Source organism: Pistacia vera, unplaced genomic scaffold, assembly GCF_008641045.1.
Source record: "Pistacia vera cultivar Batoury unplaced genomic scaffold, PisVer_v2 Contig283, whole genome shotgun sequence".
Classification (NCBI taxonomy): domain Eukaryota; kingdom Viridiplantae; phylum Streptophyta; class Magnoliopsida; order Sapindales; family Anacardiaceae; genus Pistacia; species Pistacia vera.
Genome location: NW_022196094.1, coordinates 1,279,604 through 1,304,125, shown reverse-complemented (window position 1 = coordinate 1,304,125; position 24,522 = coordinate 1,279,604). Strand labels below are relative to the sequence as shown.

General features: G+C 34.7%; 1 protein-coding gene and 2 pseudogenes across 2 annotated transcripts; all 3 read right to left on the bottom strand.

Annotated features, from left to right (window-relative positions):
• Window positions 1-5,227: 5,227 nt before the first annotated feature.
• On the bottom strand, window positions 5,228-8,122 carry LOC116134164 (annotated as a pseudogene).
• Window positions 8,123-9,044: 922 nt separating this feature from the next.
• LOC116134170 (hexokinase-1-like) lies at window positions 9,045-15,670 on the bottom strand. 2 transcript variants are annotated; one of them, XM_031419852.1, is made up of 9 exons: window positions 15,127-15,669; window positions 13,081-13,231; window positions 12,809-12,991; window positions 11,303-11,377; window positions 11,012-11,167; window positions 10,806-10,904; window positions 10,585-10,715; window positions 9,846-9,927; window positions 9,045-9,521 (listed from the first exon to the last, which is right to left on the bottom strand). In XM_031419852.1, the coding sequence occupies exons 1-9, from the start codon at window positions 15,396-15,398 to the stop codon at window positions 9,162-9,164; spliced, it is 1,509 nt and encodes a 502-aa protein (XP_031275712.1). In that variant the 5' UTR covers window positions 15,399-15,669; the 3' UTR covers window positions 9,045-9,161. The 2 variants fall into 2 exon arrangements, with proteins under 2 accessions (XP_031275712.1, XP_031275713.1); XM_031419853.1 differs by lacking the exon at window positions 9,846-9,927 and having other exon boundaries at window positions 9,466-9,521; window positions 15,127-15,670.
• Window positions 15,671-18,004: 2,334 nt separating this feature from the next.
• On the bottom strand, window positions 18,005-24,032 carry LOC116134163 (annotated as a pseudogene).
• Window positions 24,033-24,522: the final 490 nt, after the last annotated feature.

The following is a 24,522-nucleotide window of genomic DNA, read 5'->3' as shown; positions in this document are numbered from 1 at the left end:
CAAAAGAGAGAAAGTTAGACAGCACAAAAAGCAAATGCTAGATTTAGTATAATATGTCAACACATCAGAAGCAAAATTCGCCAAATTCCAATCAAACAAAAAGTAAAGCTTGAAATTGACAAGGAATATGCCGTTCCAATGAAAAATTTCATTTGAACCATTTAACTCAAGCTTTTTACATCAAACTTTGGAAGAAGCACCATGTAAAGAAGGTTTCATTTGAAACGAAATCAGATACTTTTTCATGATAGAGTTGCAAAACAATATAACAACCATTATTTCTCCCAAATTAGAATCTTTAACTAATATAAGAGTACATGTAGCAAATTCTAAAAATTTAAGTTACGAATTGATTAGAACAAGAAAATCACTTATTCTATACAGGTAAATGAAATAATAAATAACAAGAAGTAAATACAGGCAACAGAGGGTAACAAAACGAAATTTAGAAGACATAGAGATTAAAAAACCATGAAGCCAAACCATAAAAATAACATGATTATAAGGAAGACTAATTAAAGCCATACAAAAATAAGTCCATAAATGTTTAATTACCCTTCTTAGTCTTTAAAAAAAATCTCTTATAAATACCAATAAAGTAAACAATCAACTAAAATACCCCAAAAAAAAAAATAAATAAATAAAATAATAAAAAAAATTATTTGAGAAATCCAACCATATCGGAAAATTTTGTTTTATGTTTTTTATTTGTTGGCGGTAACCGTTAAAGTGAGAAGATTATAACTAAATAAACGATAAATTACCAGTAACTAAAATGCCGAAATAAATAATACTTGAAAAAAAAAAAATACGAACTATCATTGAAAAAAAAAAAAAAAAAAATTGAGCGTGTTTGGGTGTGGTACCCACCCAGTGGGAAGATTGTCGACGTAGCTGATAAGCATCTTGAGCTTACTACCACCCTCCGATGCAAGGCCAGCGTGCATCTCAACGGTCATCGCATCAGCCACCTGTCTGAGCTTCCCAATTGGGGTCCCACATTTCTCCTCCATATCTTTCAATATAGCCATGGCCTTGGCCCACCTCCCCGAACACTTCATCCTATGCCGCACCACCAGCACCGCCGCCGCACACACAGCTGCCGCACATATGACCGTCGCCCCAACCGCCACTTTCCCCATGACTACTCACAGAAATACAAAAAAACTAAAGAAATTTGACTTCTTCGGCTCTTTGCTCCCACCTAGACTCAAAGTGATCGACTTTGATTAAATTTAAAGATTGTTTTTGTTACAAACTTAGAGAAAACCCTAGATCGAGCTGAAAATTGGAGCTAAAACATAGAAGAGAATTTAACAAAATACTTTTAAAAATAATAATAGTAAATAAAATTTCTGTAGTTTGGTTTTTGTCTCGTTTTATGTAAGAGAGAGAGACATTTATTAGTTGCAACTGATCAAATAAATCTTCTTGGATTTATATTAAAAAAAAAAAAAAATGTAATGTTCAGTTGTTCACAAAAGGGTCACTATCTTAGTTAAATTACGATAATGACCTGTCACGTGTCAGATATTTTATCTTATTATTATATTATGAGTATACTACATGTCCCACCCAAGGTTTGGCGAACTTTTTTACCGACCCCTGGTTTCATTAATTGCAATCTGACCCTTAAATTAACATATAACTGTTTAATCTAACAGTTAAAAAGGTAAGATGGTCATTTCAAAGATAAAATTTTTAAAATAAAACTTCACTTATTAAATTCACCCCATCAAAAAATTTCAAAATAATCCTTCACTTCTCTAATGCGATTTCAGGTCATTCCGACCTGTTTCCAGTATAGTCGACCCCTCATGACACCACCATTACAATCCCCTCAACCCCTACATCAAAACCCCTAATCTCCCCGCCTAATTGAACCCCCCAATTGTCGGTCTTCGCTTGTAGTGTTAATCAATATTTCATCCAAATTCCTACAAGTCCCAACACCGAAAACCACCCTCAAAACCACCAATTGTATTGTCGGCTTCCCCCCACAAAAACCCCCAACATTTCTGATTGTAATTGCTCACCGATCGCCATCACCTCTTCCTTAGGTTTTTGCATTTTTTCGCCTCTTTCCAGCCAAATTCCGACACCTCGTCGAGGTGCATTCAGGTGGAAAAGTTGGCAGTTTTAGTGAGAATGATAAGGGGATGCTGATGCTGATGTCGAGGAGATCCAATGGTACCGAAATTAGGTCGGATTTTTGGCTTGCCTGGGATCCTCTAGGGGTTATTTGAGAGAAATTTGAGATGTAGATATTATTTTGAGAAAAAAGTAACGACGTTAATTTAAGGGTGGGAATTGTAATTTATGAAACCAGGGGTGGGAACTGAATATTCGCCAAACCTTGGGTGGGAAAATGTCGTTTACTCTTATATTATTTATCTACGGACGTGATTTTTTGTGCTTTTTTTGTTTGTTGGTCTTTATGGAAGACACTGCAAGAATTTTGTTTGTTGGCATAACACGTATGTTATTGGAACATTCAAAGGGCTTTGAAGGATGACGAAGATGCCTGAAATTTTATTTACATATTATTATTATAGATATACCTAACTCTTTAATCTTGATTAATTAATAATTTCTTTTTTTGATGCTAGTTTGGACTATTTTTGATCATATGATATGTATTTAATTGTTTTAGGTAAATTTTCCAGTGGGTTTACTTAAGTACAATTATAGCATAATACAAGGAAGGGCAAAGGCAGTTGTCCAATTAGTCAAATAGATAAATACACAGGTTTAGAAATGAAGATAATACCTTTTATTGGACTTTTGACTTTGTGTTGTAAGAGTCAATTCAATATTAGATGTAATTCGGAAATTTGGATTAGACAAAGTCTATGAAATTGAGGAGGCAAAGTTCCTCTTGAAAGCTTAAAGAGATAAGTTAGTATTAATTATTTAATCATATAAATAATGAGGGAAACATTTCTTCTGAAATTAAACTTACAACAAACCTATCCAATGCCTACTCATATCCGACTCGGCAACTACTTTTCAATTTATTTCAAAGCCAAGTTGGTCATCAGTGGGTACTACTCACCAAATTCTCTTTGTCAACGTTAATCAAATTGATTTAAATTTTAGAAACAATTACGACAATCTATGGCTCCCCCTGAATTAACTGCAGGCTTTGCATGCTTATGTGTCCCTCTTCCCTCCTCCTCACCGCATGCCTAGCGGTGCTTGTACATGTTTGACCTTTTCACTAAATTTTTGGCTGAGTAAAAAACAATGTTCCCACCCAAGGTTTAGCGAAATGCCGAATTCTCACCCCTGTTTTCATAAATCTTAGATTATCATCCTTAGAGTAATACTGTTAGTGATTATTGGATTATGACATAGATGTAAAGGGTGTCATTACCAAATCCCATCTTCTTCTTCTTCTTCTTCATCTCTCCTCCTCCGCTATTACCAAAGTTACTCTTCTTCTTCATTGTCGTTGACATTTTGGCTCCCTCCCAGCCAGTTTTCTTCACTAATCACGGTAAGAACTCTTCCCCAACTTTGATTGAACCTCCCCCAGCCCCATCTAATCGAAAATCTGACCAGATTCTGCCGTTTTGCCACACCCACTCCATCACTGCACAACTGCCAATCTTAGGCCAAATCAGCTTGTTTCTGCCATCATCAGTACCCCCTGACCCCACCATCTTCAAGCCCTTGATGCCCCCAACAAAACCCCCAACCTTCTCAACCTTTTGAACCCACAGTCATCGGCCGCTGCCCTCAAGTTTGGTAGTGTGAACATTCCCCTTTTTTGGCTGATTCCTTCGTTGAAAACCTTCCCTAAGACCACCATTCTGTTCACCAGCCAACCCGTACCAAAACCTCCATCATCCCTGACCACGATAGCTCATCGTTCGCTGACCACCATCCCCACTTAGGGTTTTCACGATTTTGTCGATTTATGTGTAAAATTAGAGGTTTATTTGTTGTTAATTGGTGTTGGTGTTGATGTAAAACACATACATATTCCAATATTCATTGATAACACAATCAATTTCAGTTTAAAATCTCCATGGAATATATGCGGAAGTAAATGACAAACCTCCAGCCATAGCAATTGTTCTTTGATCTTCTTGCTCCTTTATGAATAACAGGATCTTCCACTGACTGTAATTTTGGGTGATGGTTTTTGGGAATCAAAATAAAAATTGCGTCTAATGGGGACCTGTAAAGTCTCCTTTATATGCAGTTGTCTTTCCATCAAAGACAACTGCTCAAGAGAAGAGACACGACTTTTACACTTTTACATTAAAATCCACATCAGTCCACATCAGCATAAAAGTAAAAGTGTAGGACCTTAATAAAATTATATTAAAAGTGTAGGACCATAATGTAAAAAGTCTAACATTCTCCCACTTGGTCCAAACTCTAATATAATCCAAAACACAAGAGATGTATAGTTGACCCCGGGGGGGGGGGGAAAATTGCGTTCAGACCAGCAATATCAGATTATCATTGCACAGATATTATGAAAAATTGCCTACCTACGAAACCTTAGCATATTTCAAACATTCAGGGAATATGTATGAATAAAACAAACACCATCGTCTTATTACCCACTACCCAAAACCTCTCTCTGAAGTTACCACTTAATGGCATGGCTACTAACATACATTTCCATGTGAGGCCCACTATCTACTACTTTCAGGAGGTCCAAAACTCACCAGCACAAATGAAGATTCCAATAAAAAAAAATAGTTAATAAATTGCAGTGGTGTGAGTTGCCAATGACTGACACATCATATACCAGGATGACACTTATAAAGCAGTTTTAGTAGCACTCTATATGACATTGTGCAAATCATAGAGGTGTGTGCATGAGTAGGCACATCATGATATATTAATAAACAGTAAATGCTCCAAAAGAATCACCTCATGATGCATATACCTGCTTTCACTACAAAGCTGTATAGCCCATTATCAATCAGAATGAAGAAGTTGACCCGAGAAGGGATTGAGAGGGCATAAGAAACAACTACTATCAACAACATGGTTTATACAGCACATTAGCAGATTAAAACACTCTGCACCAATTTGGAACACAAAAAAGGTGCCAGTTATAGCATGGGAGTTTCAAAGCCTCCACATTGCCCTTGGAATTTGTTTCTAGATCACAATGTTAAGTAGACTGCATAGATTTCTTTAAAAAAAAAAAAAAAAAAAAAAAAAAAAGACTACTGCAACATTTTTCTACTTAAGTAACTCTTTATCTGAGGATCAAGAGATGGTTGGTAACCTACAAAAAATTCAAGGATAACCATATATACAGTATCAGACAATTTTGAAAAAATAAATATCAGTCAACCAAATTCTACAAGAATATCCTTTAGTTTTGGCATTAATTAATCTACCAATTAACAAAAGCCAAAAACAATTGGATAACTATAGGTAACATCACAAGATCTAGTGAATAACACGAAAGATGATTGAGATAATTAGAATTAACCAACAACCCACAAGGGAGATAATAGACTAAAGCATATCCTAGTACGGACAAACTTCACAAAACAATAACAGTTCAACTCTTTCTATATAAAAGAATTCTTTAAAATTTGAAACTTAATTAGGATATGAAGCAAGGCAAGAGCGAGGAACATTACTTGTAACTAAAGAATCATGCATGATTGATATAAAAGAAATACAATGTAGAGTCAAAGGCAAATAGGTTTACCGCATCTTCTATAGAGAGCCCTTGGTCCATTTTATAGATTCCCTGATGAAATTGATGTTTGTCTAACTGGAAATGAGAAAGTAAACCCCAACTCTCTTTGTCTCCCAGGTGAAACTGAAGTCCTTCACCCTCTGTAGCAACGAATTTGCAAGGGCTTCAGCAATATAGTCAAACAAATCCTGAAATCGCCATTTTAAAAGATTTCAGGCATGAACCAACTAAGCTAGTCAAATTTTATTAGACTGGAGTGCTAAAAAACACTCACATCTGAACTCCCAGTCATCAAATGTGGAGAATTGAAATTCCTCAAATTCTTGTTTAACAACACGGCCTTCTTGCCCACCCAACAGTACACGTATGACACGGAAGTTTGTGCCACCAAGGTCCAACGCTATACAACCCCTTCTCATCCCTTTAAGATTAAGGCAGTAAGTGTCTGCATGTTAGACTAAATTTTCATCAGCACAAAAGATCCAGAAAGTTAAAGTACTACTACAGCATGAAAAATCAACCACAGATAAGCAATTTTTTCTACCATTCAAGGAACACATGGCTTCTCTTTTTCAAAAAATTCCATTTTTATTTCACCTCTTCTATTACTAGAAATCTTCATCCACAAAAATGGCTACAATGATTTATAAGGGATCCCCCTATTCCCTTGCCAACTGAATTCCGTTGCAAAGAGCAGTTCATCAACCAATTGCTCAAAACAGGTTCTTTATTCTCCATGATTAATCAGCTGAATTTTCATATTCAACAAGCAGAGAGAAAACAATTCTCATGCAAGGCACTCCATTCATCCCATTCAATCAGACAAATGATAGCAATCTAAGGAAATCAGGTTGGGAAATCAAATTATAACAGAAACTACTAAAGAATGATAGCTTCAATATCCGTAACCTGGAAATTAGAGCCATTTCCATAAAGAGAATGAAAACTAGTCTTTACCAGGATAAATAACACCAATTGATATAAAAAGGTTAAATTACAAGAGAATAACGTCACATGGAAGTCAAATGGAACTTCATAAACTCTGTCACTGATATACAAAACAAATCAAGTTTGCTCTCGTCAATGTGAAGTAACATTCCACTTTAATATTCTCCAAAAATTTGTAACTTTGTTAAAACATAATATAAGTATTACATAATGGCCAAAAAAGGATGAATAATTGCAAGTAATATTTCGTGCTAGAGCTATTGGAAAAATCAATAATATATAAGAAAGATTATGAATGAAGGACTAGCAAGCTTAAAAGTCAAAAAGTAATGAAAATTTAGATTGTAGATATCTACCGAAAGATTATAAAAATTTAAATCCAAAACAATAAAGGAATTTAAAGAAGGACGGTGGGTATAGGAGTAATAATGGATAGGAAAGAATAACATAACACTAAAGGAACTACAAAAGAGAGAAAGTTAGACTGCCAAAAATGCAAATGCTAGATTTACTATAATATGTCAACACACATCAGAAGCAATTCGCCAAATTCCAATCAAACAAAAAGTAAAGCTTGAAATTGACAAAGATTGCCGTTCCAATGAAAATTTCATTTGAACCATTTAACTCAAGCTTTTTACATCAAACTTTGGAGAAGCACCATGTAAAGAAGGTTTCATTTGAACGAAATCAGATACTTTTTCATGATAGAGTTGCAAACAATATCAACCATTATTTCTCCCAAATTAGAATCTTTAACTATATAAGAGTACATGTAGCAAATTCTAAAAATTTAAGTTACGAATTGATTAGAACAAGAAAATCACTTATTCTATACAGGTAAATGAAATAATAATAACAAGAAGTAAATACAGGCAACAGAGGGTAACAAAACGAAATTTAGAAGACATAGAGATTAAAAACCATGAAGCCAAACCATAAAAAACATGATTTAAGGAGACTAATTAAAGCCATACAAAAATAAGTCCATAAATGTTTAATTACCCTTCTTAGTCTTTAAAAAATCTCTTATAAATACCAATAAAGTAAACAATCACTAAAATACCCAAAAAAAAAATAATAATAAAAATAAAAAAAATTATTTGAGAAATCCAACCATATCGGAAAATTTGTTTATGTTTTTTATTGTTGGCGGTAACCGTTAAGAGGAGAAGATTATAACTAAATAAACGATAATTACCAGTAACTAAAATGCCGAAATAAATAATACTTGAAAAAAAAAAAAAACGAACTATCATTGAAAAAAAAAAAAAAAAAAATTGAGCGTGTTGTGTTGGTACCCACCCAGTGGGCAGATTGTCGACGTAGCTGATAAGCATCTTGAGCTTACTACCACCCTCCGATGCAAGGCAGCGTGCATCTCAACGGTCATCGCATCAGCCACCTGTCTGAGCTTCCCAATTGGGGTCCCACATTTCTCCTCCATATCTTTCAATATAGCCATGGCCTTGGCCCACCTCCCCGAACACTTCATCCATGCCGCACCACCAGCGCCGCCGCCCACACACAGCTGCCGCACATATGACCGTCGCCCCAACCGCCACTTTCCCCATGACTACTCACAGAAATACAAAAAAACTAAAGAAATTTGACTTCTTGGCTCTTTGCTCCCACCTAGACTCAAAGTGATCGACTTTGATTAAATTTAAAGTTGTTTTTTTTACAACTTAGAGAAAACCCTAGATCGAGCTGAAAATTGGAGCTAAAACATAGAAGAGAGATTTAAAAAAATACTTTTAAAAATAATAATAGTAATAAAATTTCTGTAGTTTGGTTTTTGTCTCGTTTTATTAAGAGAGAGAGACATTATTAGTTCAACTGATCAAATAAATCTTCTTGTTTTATATTAAAAAAAAAAAAATGTAATGTTCAGTTGTTCACAAAGGGTCACTATCTTGTTAAATTACGATAATGACCTGTCACGTTCAGATATTTTATCTTATATTATATTATGAGTAACTACATGTCCCACCAAGGTTTGGCGACCTTTTTTACCGACCCCTGGTTTCATTAATTGCAATCTGCCCCTTAAATTACAAATAACTGTTTAATCTAACAGTTAAAAAGGTAAGATGGTCATTTCAAAGATAAATTTTTAAAATAAAACTTCACTTATTAAATTCACCCCATCAAAAAATTTCAAAATAATCCTTCACTTCTCTAATGCGATTTCAGGTCATTCCGACCTGTTTCCAGTATAGTCGCCCCTCATGACACCACCATACAATCCCCTCAACCCCTACATCAAAACCCCTAATCTCCCCGCCTAATTGAACCCCCCAATTGTCTCTTCGCTTGTAGTGTTAATCAATATTTCATCCAAATTCCTACAATTCCCAACACCGAAACACCCCCTCAAACCACCAATTGTATTGTCGGCTTCCTCCACATTCGATCCATTACTCATTATACACGCCATATGACCATAAATTAGGGTGTCTAGCGTGATGGGTGTAAAAAAGCTCAAAATAAAGCGCAGAGAGATAAAATAAACTGCAAATGTACGAAGTTAAATTGTTGAAAATGACTCATCAACACCAAGGTATTGGGAGTGAGAGGCTGCAAGGAGTGCAGCTCCGATGCCAGAACCGTCATTTGAGAGCTCAATTGTGATGTTCTCAGAGACTTCCTCTCCCAGCATCTCCTTGACCGTGCTCTTCATGCAAGCACTGAATTTCATGTAGTGCTCATACAACCCGCCATCTAAAGCTATTACTGACTTCTGCTTTTCCCCATCTTTCACTGTGTCTCTGCCTAATTTCTTCAGGATACCGACAATGCCTGCGGCAGATAAACGGGCACCACGAGTTGCAACAATGTCACAGAGGCTCACAATAACTTTTCTCATTTTCAGGGAGGTATTGGGTATCTGACACATAAAGAAGAAAACAGAAAGTAACATATAAGACTGAACCATATTTTTTCTACTAATAGTAATAGTTAAGTTCTAAATGGTGATCACTGTGCTCTTGAGTGAATCTTGTTCGAAGCAATATTTTTCTTACATAAAAATAAGACAATAAAAACAGATATGGGAAGCTTGCACTTGAAACCGAGAGTTTTCAAGTTCTTGGCTTATTTATCTGATCCAAACAAAAAAGTTTTCCAGAGAAGAGAAATATAAAAATAACCAATAGGCTAGAAAAATAATTTTCCTGGGCTTTCGTCCAACATTATTGACAAGGTATAATACCTCTAATATATCCTTTAATTTTTTCCCAACCACTCTCAAATCTGAAGATGTATCATGATGCATTGCAGACATGTCTGGAGTCCTGCATGTTCCATAATAACAATGTAACAGCTACAGAAGCACACATATAAATGACAAATCAATGGGTGTATACTATTTCTAACAGGAAAAAATTAATTCTACAATGCATATACCTGAATAAAAGACATGCTAAAGATCACGCATTCCTACCAACATGATTAAACATGTAGCTGAAAATAAATTCATTAACAGCCACAAATTGAGTATAAATGCAACATTATAATACATTGTAACCTATTTAATTCTAAGAATAATATGTTTAATCTAGAATATTCTGAATGCCAAGAGGCCATAGAACAAGTTCGTTTGCAGTTAGAGGTTACATATCAATGTAGTGATGTCTTTCTTATATGGATTGCAGTGGACTTTCTTCATAAAAATGAACAACTTATTATGAAAATGAAAAGACAAGTTTTGACTGTTAAGTAACCATTAATTCTAAAAAATTAAGCTTCTAAGAAATGACAACATTAGTATCTAAGCCTGATCAAGTTATTCCATACTCAGAACTGAATTAATTATTGGACTCATCATGCAGATGCTAACATGCACAAACACAAGTAAATCCAAATAGAGGAAATACATGACCAAAAAGAAGGTATATAAATTTGAATAGAAAGAGATATGATAGCAGATAACCCACAAACAAATGGCACACCTCAATATGAATGGAATTTTCAGTTTTGGTGGAACAGTATCACCAAAAAAAGCAGCTTCTTCAGCCATCTGGCACAAAACTCTGCGCACAATTTCCCCCAAATACATACCAGAGATCACTTTTTCAAAAATCTGCAAGTAACAGTCACTGATGTTATGAGCCCATAACCACTATATATGCATGATAATCTCAAACCAGAAAAGGGAAGAAAATATAGCTACCTGTTCTCCAGGGTTCAAGCTTTCGACATCCAATGCTTGATCATATTCTGTTAGCGGAAGGTGCGATGACCGGAAGTTACCCCATTCCATGTTGATAACCTATAGTAATCAACATTCTTTTAGAAACAGAACATAGTTCACCATGAAATGATGATATTAGTTCAAAACACATGAAAATGTACAACAAACATTTGAGAAGTACTAACCATTTCCCCTGATTTAGGTAGAAGACCATGCCACTTAGGAATAGCATGTGCTCGTTCTACATATGCTGCATTAGTTCCAGTGCCCAAGATTACGGCAGCAACCACATCCTGATTTGAGTATCTACCCCCAGCTAATGTTCCAATAGTATCATTGACCTGCATCTCACAGTATGTTAAGAAACCCACACAACCAAGGAGACATTTGAAATAAGAAAAAATCTAAATGCAATATTATAAAGAACATTACTCAGAGAAGAGAAGAAGCGAAGAACCGAACCAAACTGGACTTACCAAAGCTGCAACACGCATATCAAGACCAGCTCTTTCCATTGCTTTAGTTAATTCTCCAACTACATCTTGTCCAACCTACAAGAGCCAAGATGGACCACAAAAAATATCTAAGTTCAAATATATATTAGACACATTGAAAAGTTGATAAATTAATTAATACAGCCATAGCAATAGAAACTATATACTATCATATCATGCTGAAATTTGACTGATGCATTTCAGACCAGCAATATCAAGATTATCATTGCACAGATATTATGAAGAAATTGCCTACCTACGAAACCTTAGCATATTTCAAACATTCAGGGAATATGTATTAGAAATAAAACAAACAACCATGCAGTCATTATTACCCACATACCCAAAACCTCTCTCTGAAGTTAACACATTAATTGCATGGCTACTAACATACATTTCCATGTGAGGCCCACTATCTACTACTTTCATGAGGGTCCAAAACTCAACCAGCACAAATAGAAGATTCCAATAAAAAAAAATAGTTAATAGAAATTGCAGTGGTGTGAGTTGCCAATGACTTGACACATCATATACACAGGATGACACTTATAAGAGCAGTTTTAGTAGCACTCTATAATGACATTGTGCTAAAATCATAGAGATGTGTGCATGCGTAGGCACATCATGATATATTAATAAAACAGTAAATGCTCCAAAAAGAATCACCCTCATGATGCAAATAACTGCTTTCACTACAAAGCTGAATAGCCCATTATCAATCAGAATGAAGAAGTTGACCTTGAGAAGGGATTGAGAGGGCATAAGAAAACAACTACTATGCAACAACATGGTTTATACAGCACATTAGCAGAATTAAAACACTCTGCACCAATTTGGAACACAAAAGAAGGTGCCAGTTATAGCAATGGGAGTTTCAAAGCACTCCACATTGCCCTTGGAATTATGTTTCTAGATCATAATTTTAAGTAGACTGCATATATTTCTTAAAAAAAAAAAAAAAAAAAGGACTACTGCACAATTTTTCTACTTAAGTAACTCTTATATCTGAGGATCAAGAGATGGTTGGTAACCTACAAAAAATTCAAGGATAAACCATATATACAGTATCAGACAATTTTGAAAATAAAACTATCAGTCAACCAAATTCTACAAGAATATCCTTTAGTTCTGGCATTAATTAATCTACACAATTAACAAAAGCCAAAAACAATATGGATAACTATAGGTAACAATCACAAGATCATTGTGAATAACAGCGAAAGATGAGTTGAGATAATTAGAATTAACCACATAACCACACAAGGGAGATAATAAGACTAAAGCATATCCATAGTACGGACAAAACTTCACAAAACAATAACAGTTATCAACTCTTTCTATTATAAAAGAATTCTTTAAAATTTGAAACTTAATTAGGATAATGAAGCAAGGCAAGAGGCGAGGAACATTACTTGTAACTAAAGATATCATGCATGATCATGATATAAAAGAAATACAATGTAAGAGTCAAAGGCAAATAGGATTTACCGCATCTTCTATAGAGAAGCCCTTGGTCCATTTTATAAGATTCCCTGATGAAATTGATGTTTGTCTAACTGGAAATGAGAAAGTAAACCCCAACTCTCTTTGTCTCCCAGGTGAAACATGAAGTCCTTCACCCTCTGTAGCAACGAATTTCGCAAGGGCTTCAGCAATATAGTCAAACAAATCCTGAAATCGCCATTATTAAAAGATTTCAGAGCATGAACCAACTAAGCTAGGTCAAATTTTATTAGACTGGAGTGCTAAAAAACACTCACATCTGAATTCCCAGTCATCAAATGTGGAGGAATTGAAACTTCCTCAAATTCTTGTTTAACAACACGGCCTTCTTGCCCACCCAACAGTACACGTATGACACGGAAGTTTGTGCCACCAAGGTCCAACGCATAGTACAACCCCTTCTCATCCCTTTAAGATTAAGGCAGTAAGTGTCGTGCATGTTAGACTAAATTTTCATCAGCACAAAAGATCCAGAAAAGTTAAAGTACTACTACAGCATGAAAAATCAACCACAGATAAGCAATTTTTTCTACCATTCAAGGAACACCTATGGCTTCTCTTTTTCAAAAAATTCCATTTTTATTTCACCTCTTCTATTACTAGAAATACTTCATCCACAAAAATGGCTACAATGATTTATAAGGGATCCCCCTATTCCCTTGCCAACTGAATTCCGTTGCAAAGAGCAGTTCATCAACCAATTGCTCAAAACAGGTTCTTTATTCTCCATGATTAATCAGCTGAATTCATATTCAACACAAGCAAGAGAAAAACAATTCTCATGCAAGGCACTCCATTCATCCCATTCAATCAGACAAATGATAGCAATCTAAGGAAATCAGGTTGGGAAATCAAATTATAACAGAAACTACTAAAAGAATGATAGCTTCAATATCCGTAACCTGGAAATTAGAGCCATTTCCATAAAGAGAAATGACAAACTAGTCTTTACCAGGATAAATAACAGCCAATTGATATAAAAAGGTTAAATTACAAGAGAATAACGTCAAACATGGAAGTCAGAAATGGAACTTCATAAACTCTGTCCGACTGATATACAAAACAAATCAAGTTTGCTCATCTGTCAATGTGAAGTAACATTCCACTTTAATATTCTCTCAAAAATTTGTAACTTTGTTAAAACATAATATAAGTATTACATAAATGGCCAAAAAAAGATGAATAATTGCAAGTAAATATTTCGTGCTAGAGCTATATGGAAAAATCAATAATATAATAAGAAAGATTATGAATGAAGGACCAGACATAAGCTTAAAAGTCAAAAAGTAATGAAAATTTAGATTGTAGATATCTACCAAAAGATTATAAAAATTTCAATCCAAAAACAATAAAGGAATTTAAAAGAAGGACAGGTGGGTATAGGAGTAATAATGGATAAAGGAAAGAATAACAAATAAACACTAAAGGAACTACAAAAGAGAGAAAGTTAGACAGCACAAAAAGCAAATGCTAGATTTAGTATAATATGTCAACACATCAGAAGCAAAATTCGCCAAATTCCAATCAAACAAAAAGTAAAGCTTGAAATTGACAAGGAATATGCCGTTCCAATGAAAAATTTCATTTGAACCATTTAACTCAAGCTTTTTACATCAAACTTTGGAAGAAGCACCATGTAAAGAAGGTTTCATTTGAAACGAAATCAGATACTTTTTCATGATAGAGTTGCAAAACAATATAACAACCATTATTTCTCCCAAATTAGAATCTTTAACTAATATAAGAGTACATGCAGCAAATTCTAAAAATTTAAGTTACGAATTGATTAGAACAAGAAAATCACTTATTCTATACAGGTAAATGAAATAATCAATAACAAGAAGCAAATACAGGCAACAGAGGGTAACAAAACGAAATTTAGAAGACATAGAGATTAAAAAACCATGAAGCCAAACCATAAAAATAACATGATTATAAGGAAGACTAATTAAAGCCATACAAAAATAAGTCCATAAATGTTTAATTACCCTTCTTAGTCTTTAAAAAAAATCTCTTATAAATACCAATAAAGTAAACAATCAACTAAAATACCCCAAAAAAAAAAATAAATAAATAAAATAATAAAAAAAATTATTTGAGAAATCCAACCATATCGGAAAATTTTGTTTTATGTTTTTTATTTGTTGGCGGTAACCGTTAAAGTGAGAAGATTATAACTAAATAAACGATAAATTACCAGTAACTAAAATGCCGAAATAAATAATACTTGAAAAAAAAAAAATACGAACTATCATTGAAAAAAAAAAAAAAAAAAATTGAGCGTGTTTGGGTGTGGTACCCACCCAGTGGGAAGATTGTCGACGTAGCTGATAAGCATCTTGAGCTTACTACCACCCTCCGATGCAAGGCCAGCGTGCATCTCAACGGTCATCGCATCAGCCACCTGTCTGAGCTTCCCAATTGGGGTCCCACATTTCTCCTCCATATCTTTCAATATAGCCATGGCCTTGGCCCACCTCCCCGAACACTTCATCCTATGCCGCACCACCAGCACCGCCGCCGCACACACAGCTGCCGCACATATGACCGTCGCCCCAACCGCCACTTTCCCCATGACTACTCACAGAAATACAAAAAAACTAAAGAAATTTGACTTCTTCGGCTCTTTGCTCCCACCTAGACTCAAAGTGATCGACTTTGATTAAATTTAAAGATTGTTTTTGTTACAAACTTAGAGAAAACCCTAGATCGAGCTGAAAATTGGAGCTAAAACATAGAAGAGAATTTAACAAAATACTTTTAAAAATAATAATAGTAAATAAAATTTCTGTAGTTTGGTTTTTGTCTCGTTTTATGTAAGAGAGAGAGACATTTATTAGTTGCAACTGATCAAATAAATCTTCTTGGATTTATATTAAAAAAAAAAAAAAAATGTAATGTTCAGTTGTTCACAAAAGGGTCACTATCTTAGTTAAATTACGATAATGACCTGTCACGTGTCAAATATTTTATCTTATTATTATATTATGAGTAAACAACATTTTCCCACCCAAGGTTTGGTGAACTTTCTGTGCCCACCCCTGGTTTCATAAATTACAGATTCTCACCCTTAAATTAACATATAACTGTTTAATCTAACAGGGTACGATGGTCATTTCAAAGATGAAAATTTTAAAATAACCCTTCACTTCTCTAATTCATCCCATCGACGATTTCAGGTCATTTAGACCTGTTTTCGGCATAATCGACCCCTCATGACACCACTATTACAATTCCCTCAACCCCCACATCAAAACCTCTAACCTCCTCGCCTGATTGAACCCCCCAATCGTCGGTCGTCGCTTTTAGTGTCAATCGACATTTCATCCAACTTCCGACAAGTCTCAACACCGAAAACCACTCTCAAGACCACCAATAGCATTGTCGACCTCCCCCCACCAAAACCCCCAACATTTCTGATTGCAATTGCCCACCGATGGCCATCACCTCTCCCTTAGGTTTTTGCATTTTTTAACCCCTTTCCAGCCAAATTCCGACACCTCACCGAGGTGTATTCAGGTGAAAAAGTTAGCGGTTTTAGTGAGGAGGATAAGGGGATGCTGATGGTGATAGTGATGTCGGGGAGATCCAATGGTACCGGAATTAGGTCCGATTTTTGGCTTGGTCGGGATCCTCTGGGGGTTATTTGAGAGAAATTTGAGATGTAGAGATTATTTTGAGAAAAAGTAAAGACATTAATTTAAGGGTGAGAATTATAATTTATGAAACCAGGGGTGGAAACTGAAGATTCGCCAAACCTTGGGTGAGATAATGTCGTTTACTCTTATATTATTTACCTACGGACGTGATTTTTTGTGCTTTTTTTGTTTGTTGGTCTTTATGGAAGACACTGCAAGAATTTTGTTTGTTGGCATAACACGTGTGTTATTGGAACATTCAATGGGCTTTGAAGGATGGCGAAGATGCCTGAAATTTTATTTAAATATTATTATTATAGATATACCTAACTCTTTAATCTTGATTAATTAATAATTTCTTTTTTTGATTCTAGTTTGGACTATTTTTGATCATATGATATGTATTTAATTGTTTTAGGTAAATTTTCCAGTGGGTTTACTTAATAATTATTATTATAGCATAATACAAGGAAGGGCAAAGGCAGTTGTCCAATTAGTCAAATAGATAAATACACAGGTTTAGAAATGAAGATAATACCTTTTATTGGACTTTTGACTTTGTGTTGTAAGAGTCAATTCAATATTAGATGTAATTCGGAAATTTGGATTAGACAAAGTCTATGAAATTGAGGAGGCAAAGTTCCTCTTGAAAGCTTAAAGAGGATAAGTTAGTATTAATTATTTAATCATATAAATAATGAGGGAAACATTTCTTCTGAAATTAAACTTACAACAAACCTATCCAATGCCTACTCATATCCGACTCGGCAACTACTTTTCAATTTATTTCAAAGCCAAGTTGGTCATCAGTGGGTACTACTCACCAAATTCTCTTTGTCAACGTTAATCAAATTGATTTAAATTTTAGAAACAATTACGACAATCTATGGCTCCCCCTGAATTAACTGCAGGCTTTGCATGCTTATGTGTCCCTCTTCCCTCCTCCTCACCGCATGCTTAGCGGTGCTTGTACATATTTGACCCTTTCACTAATTTTTTGGCTGGGTAAAAAACATGTTCCCACCCCAGGTTTAGTGAAATGGCAAATTCTCACCCATGTTTTCATAAATCCTAGATTATCGTCCTTAAAGTAAAACTGTTAGTGATTGTTGGATTCTGACATAGATGTAAAGGGTGTCATTTCCAAACTGCTCTCCCATCTTCTTTTTCTTCATCTCTCCTCCTTCGCTATTACCAAAGTCACTCTTCTTCTTCATTGTCGTTAACATTTTGGCTCCCTCCTAGCTAGTTTTTTTCACTAATCACGGCAAGAACTCTTCCCCAACTTTGATTGCACCTTTTCCAACCCCATCTAACCGGATTCCACTGTTTTGCCACACCCACTCCATCATTGCGCAGTTGCCAATCTCAGGCCAAATCAGCTTGATTCTGGCATCATTGGTACCCCCGACCCCACCATCTTCAAGCCTTTAATGCCCCCAACAAAACCCCCAACCTTCTCAACCTTTTGAACCCACCGTCATTGGGCGCTGCCCTTAAGTTTGGTCATGTGAACATTCCCCTTTTTCGATTAATTCCTTCATCAGAAACCTTCCCTAAGACCACCATTCTGTTCACCGTCCTTTGGAGACTCAATGTGATGTTTCTCAGAGACTTCCTCTCCCAGCATCTCCTTGACCGTGCTCTTCATGCAAGCACTGAATTTCATGTAGTGCTCATACCCCCCGCCATCTAAAGCTATTACTGACTTCGCTTTTCCCCATCTTTCACTGTGTCTCTGCCTAATTTCTTCAGGATACCGACAATGCCTGCGGCAGATAAACGGGCACCCCGAGTTGCAACAATGTCACAGACTCACAAAACTTTTCTCATTTCAGGGGGTATTGGGTATCTGACACATAAGAAGAACAAGAAAGTAACATATAAGACTGAACCATATTTTTCTACTAATATAATAGTTAAGTTCTAAATGGTGATCACTGTGCTCTGAGTGAATCTTGTTCGAAGCAATATTTTTCTTACTAAAAATAAGACAATAAAACAGATATGGGAAGCTTGCACTTGAAACCGAGAGTTTTCAAGTTCTTGGCTTATTTATCTGATCCAAACAAAAAAGTTTTCAGAGAAGAGAAATATAAAAATAACCAATAGGCTAGAAAAATAATTTCCTGGGCTTTCGTCCAACATTATTGACAAGGTATAATACCTCTAATATATCCTTTAATTTTTTCCCAACCACTCTCAAATCTGAAGATGTATCATGATGCATTGCAGACATGTTCTGGAGTCCTGCATGTTCCATAATAACAATGTAACAGCTACAGAAGCACACATATAAATGACAAATCAATGGGTGTATACTATTTCTAACAGGAAAAAATTAATTCTACAATGCATATACCTGAATAAAAGACATGCTAAAAGTCACGCATTCCTCCACATGATTAAACATGTAGCTGAAATAGATTCATTAACAGCCACAAATTGAGTATAAATGCAACATTATAATACATTGTAACCTATTTAATTCTAAGAATAATATGTTTAATCTAGAATTCTGAATGCCAAGACCATGAACAAGTTCTTTTGCAGTTAGAGGTTACTATCAATGTAGTGATGTCTTTCTTATATGGATTGCAGTGGACTTTCTTCATAAAAATGAACAACTTATTATGAAAATGAAAAGACAAGTTTTGACTGTTAAGTAACCAATTAAGCTTCTAAGAAATACAACATTAGTATCTAAGCCTGATCAAGTTATTCCAACTCAGAACTGAATTTATTAAGACTCATCATGCAGATCCTAACATGCACAAACACAAGTACCAATAGAGGAAATACATGACCAAAAGAAGGTATATAAATTTGAATAGAAAGAGATATGTAGCAGATAACCCACAAACAAATGGCACACCTCAATATGAATGGAATTTTCAGTTTTGGTGGAACAGTATCACCAAAAAAAGCGCTCTCACGCCATCTGGCACAAAACTCTGCGCACAATTTCCCCCAAATACATACCAGAGATCACTTTTTCAAAAATCTGCAAGTAACAGTCACTGATGTTATGAGCCCATACCACTATATATGCATGATATCTCAAACCAGAAAGGAAGAAAATATAGCTACCTGTTCTCCAGGGTTCAAGCTTTCGCATCCAATGCTTGATCATATTCTGTTACGGAAGTGCGATGACCGGAAGTTACCCCATTCCATGTTGATAACCTATGTAATCAACATTCTTTTAGAAACAGAACTAGTTCACCATGAAATGATGATATTAGTTCAAACACATGAAAATGTACAACAAACATTGAGAAGTACTAACCATTTCCCCTGATTTAGGTAGAAGACCATGCCACTTAGGAAGCATGTGCTCGTTCTACATATGCTGCATTAGTTCCAGTGCCCAAGATTACGGCAGCAACCACATCCTGATTTGATTATCTACCCCCAGCTAATGTTCCAATAGTACATTGACCTGCATCTCACAGTATGTTAAGAAACCCACACAACCAAGGAGACATTTGAAATAAGAAAAAATCTAAATCAATATTATAAAGAACATACTCAGAGAAGAGAAGAACGAAGAACCGAACCAAACGTGACTTACCAAAGCTGCAACACGCATATCAAGACCAGTCTCTTCCATTGCTTTAGTCAATTCTCCAACTACATCTTGTCCAACCTACAACAGCCAAGATGGACCACAAAAAATATCTAAGTTCAAATATATATTAGACACATTGAAAAGTTGATAAATTAATTAATACACCATAGCAATAGAAACTATATACTATCATATCATGCTGAATTTGACTGATGCATTTCAGCAGCAATATCAAGATTATCATTGCCCAGATATTATGAAGAAATTGCCTACCTACGAAACCTTGCATATTTCAAACATTCAGGGAATATGTATTAGAAATAAAACAACACCTGCATCATTATTACCCACATACCCAAACCTCTCTCTGAAGTTAACACATTAATTCATGGCTACTCAACATTTCCATGTAGGCCCACTATCTACTACTTCATGAGGGTCCAAAACTCACCAGCACAAATAGAAGATTCCAATAAAAAAAAGTTAATAGAAATTGCAGTGGTGTGAGTTGCCAATGACTTGACACATCATATACACAGGATGCACTTATAAGAGCAGTTTTAGTAGCACTCTATAATGACATTGTGCTAAAATCATAGAGGTGTGTGCATGAGTAGGCACATCATGATATTAATAAAACAGTAAATGCTCCAAAAGAATCACCCTCATGTGCTATAACTGCTTTCATACAAAGCTGTATAGCCATTATCAATCAGAATGAAGAAGTTGACCTCGAGAAGGGATTGAGAGGGCATAAGAAAACAACTACTATGCAACAACATGGTTTATAGCACATTAGCAGAATTAAAACACTCTGCACCATTTGAAACACAAAAAAGGTGCCAGTTATAGCAATGGGAGTTTCAAAGCACTCCACATTGCCCTTGGAATTATGTTTCTAGATCACATGTTAAGTAGACTGCATAGATTTCTTTAAAAAAAAAAAAAAAAAAAAAAAAAAAAAAAAGACTACTCACAATTTTTCTACTTAATAACTCTTATATCTAGGATCAAGAGATGGTTGGTAACCTACAAAAATCAAGGATAAACCATATATACAGTATCAGACAATTTTGAAAATAAAACTATCAGTCAACCAAATTCTACAAGAATATCCTTTAGTTTCTGGCATTATAATCTACACAATTAACAAAAGCCAAAACAATATGGATAACTATAGGTAACAATCACAAGATCATAGTGAATAACAGCGAAAGATGAGTTGAGATAATTAGAATTAACCACATACCACACAAGGGGAATAATAGACTAAAGCATATCCATAGTACGGACAAACTTCACAAAACAATAACAGTTATCAACTCTTTCTATTATAAAAGAATTCTTAAAATTGAAACTTAATTAGGATAATGAAGCAAGGCAAGAGGCGAGGAACATTACTTGTAACTAAAGATATCATGCATGATCATGATATAAAAGAATACAATGTAAGAGTCAAAGGCAAATAGGATTACCGCATCTTCTATAGAGAAGCCCTTGGTCCATTTTATAAGATTCCCTGATGAAATTGATGTTTGTCTAACTGGAAATGAGAAAGTAAACCCCAACTCTCTTTGTCTCCCAGGTGAAACATGAAGTCCTTCACCCTCTGTAGCAACGAATTTTGCAAGGGCTTCAGCAATATATTCAAACAATCCTGAAATCGCCATTATTAAAGATTTCAGAGCATGAACCAACTAGCTAGGTCAAATTTTATTAGACTGGAGTGCTAAAAACACTCACATCTGAACTCCAGTCATCAAAGTGTGAGGAATTGAAACTTCCTCAAATTCTTGTTTAACACACGGCCTTCTTGCCCACCCAACAGTACACGTATGACACGGAAGTTTGTGCCACCAAGGTCCAACGCATAGTACACCCCTTCTCTCCCTTTAATTAAGGCAGTAAGTGTCGTGCATGTTAGACTAAATTTTCATCAGCACAAAAGATCCAGAAAGTTAAAGTACTACTACAGCATGAAAAATCAACCACAGATAAGCAATTTTTCTACCATTCAAGGAACACCTATGGTCTCTCTTTTTCAAAAATTCCATTTTATTTCACCTCTTCTATTACTAGAAATACTTCATCCACAAAATGGCTACAATGATTATAAGGGATCCCCCTATTCCCTTGCCACTGAATTCCGTTGCAAAGAGCAGTTCATCAACCAATTGCTCAAAACAGGTTCTTATTCTCCATGATTAATCAGCTGAATTCATATTCAACACAAGCAAGAGAAAAACAATTCTCATGCAAGGCACTCCATTCACCCATTCAATCAGACAATGATAGCATCTAAGGAAATCGGTTGGGAAATCAAATTATAACAGAAACTACTAAAAGAATGATAGCTTCAATATCCGTAACCTGGAAATTAGAGCCATTTCCATAAAGAGAAATGATAAACTAGTCTTTACCAGGATAAATAACAGCCAATTGATATAAAAAGGTTAATTACAAGAGAATAACGTCAAACATGGAAGTCAGAAATGGAACTTCATAAACTCTGTCCGACTGATATACAAAACAAATCAAGTTTGCTCATCTGTCAATGTGAAGTACATTCCACTTTAATATTCTCTCAAAAATTTGTAACTTTGTTAAAACATAATATAAGTATTACATAAATGGCCAAAAAAGGATGAATAATTGCAAGTAAATATTTCGTCTAGAGCTAATGGAAAAATCAATAATATATAAGAAAGATTATGAATGAAGGACTAGACATAAGCTTAAAAGTCAAAAAGTAATGAAAATTTAGATTGTAGATACTACCGAAAGATTATAAAATTCAATCCAAAACAATAAAGGAATTTAAAAGAAGGACAGGTGGGTATAGGAGTAATATGGATAAAGGAAAGAATAACAATAAACACTAAAGGAACTACAAAAGGAGAAAGTTAGACTGCACAAAATGCAAATGCTAGATTTACTATAATATCAACACATCAAAGCAAAATTCGCCAAATTCCAATCAAACAAAAAGTAAAGCTTGAAATTGACAGGAATATGCCGTTCCAATGAAAAATTTCATTTGAACCATTTACTCAAGCTTTTTACATCAAATTTGGAAGAAGCACCATGTAAAGAAGGTTTTATTGAAACGAAATCAGATACTTTTTCATGATAGAGTTGCAAAACAATATAACAACCTTATTTCTCCCAAATTAGAATCTTTAACTAATATAGAGTACATGTAGCAAATTCTAAAAATTTAAGTTACGAATTGATTAGAACAAGAAAATCACTTATTCTATACAGGTAAATGAAATAATAATAACAAGAAGTAATACAGGCAACAGAGGGTAACAAAACGAAATTTAGAAGACATAGAGATTAAAAAACCATGAAGCCAACCATAAAATAACATGATTATAAGGAGACTAATTAAAGCCATACAAAAATAAGTCCTAAATGTTTAATTCCCTTCTTAGTCTTTAAAAAAAATCTCTTATAAATACCAATAAAGTAAACAATCAACTAAAATACCCCAAAAAAAAAAATAAATAAATAAATATAAAAAAAATTATTTGAGAAATCCAACATATCGGAAAATTTTGTTTTATTTTTTTATTTGTTGGCGGTAACCGTTAAAGTGAGAAGATTATAACTAAATAAACGATAAATTACAGTAACTAAAATGCCGAAATAAATAATACTTGAAAAAAAAAAATACGAACTATCATGAAAAAAAAAAAAAAAAATTGAGCGTGTTTGGTTGTTGCCCACCCAGTGGGCAGATTGTCGACGTAGCTGATAAGCATCTGGAGCTTACTACCACCCTCCGATCAAGGCCAGCGTGCATCTCAACGGTCATCGCATCAGCCACCTGTCTGAGCTTCCCAATTGGGGTCCCACATTTCTCCTCCATATCTTTCAATATAGCCATGGCCTTGGCCCACCCCCGAACACTTCATCCTATGCCGCACCACCAGCGCCGCCGCCGCACACACAGCTGCCGCCATATGACCGTCGCCCCAACCGCCACTTTCCCCATGACTACTCACAGAAATACAAAAAAACTAAAGAAATTTGACTTCTTGGCTCTTTGCTCCCACCTAGACTCAAAGTGATCGACTTTGATTAAATTAAAGATTGTTTTTGTTACAAAACTTAGAGAAAACCCTAGATCGAGCTGTTAGAACTTGATAATTGAAGTAAATAACTAAATATATTATTACTCAATCAAATATACTATTTTATTCAAAAATAATTCTTTTAATAACATTAAAAATGTAAAACACTTTTAATTGGATCATAATTCCAATTATTCACTTAATTGATCAAAACTTTAATATTAGTGTATTATAATATATTAAAGCTTTTAATATGGTGTAATTTATATGTAATAAGTATAATTGTATTTGTATATTTATTTAATTAGGTTATTCTAAAAATTTAACTTTTTCTATTTTAAATTTTTTTATATGTAAAATAATAGAAACTTCCCCATTTACATTTCACAAATATTTCATTATAGTCCAGGT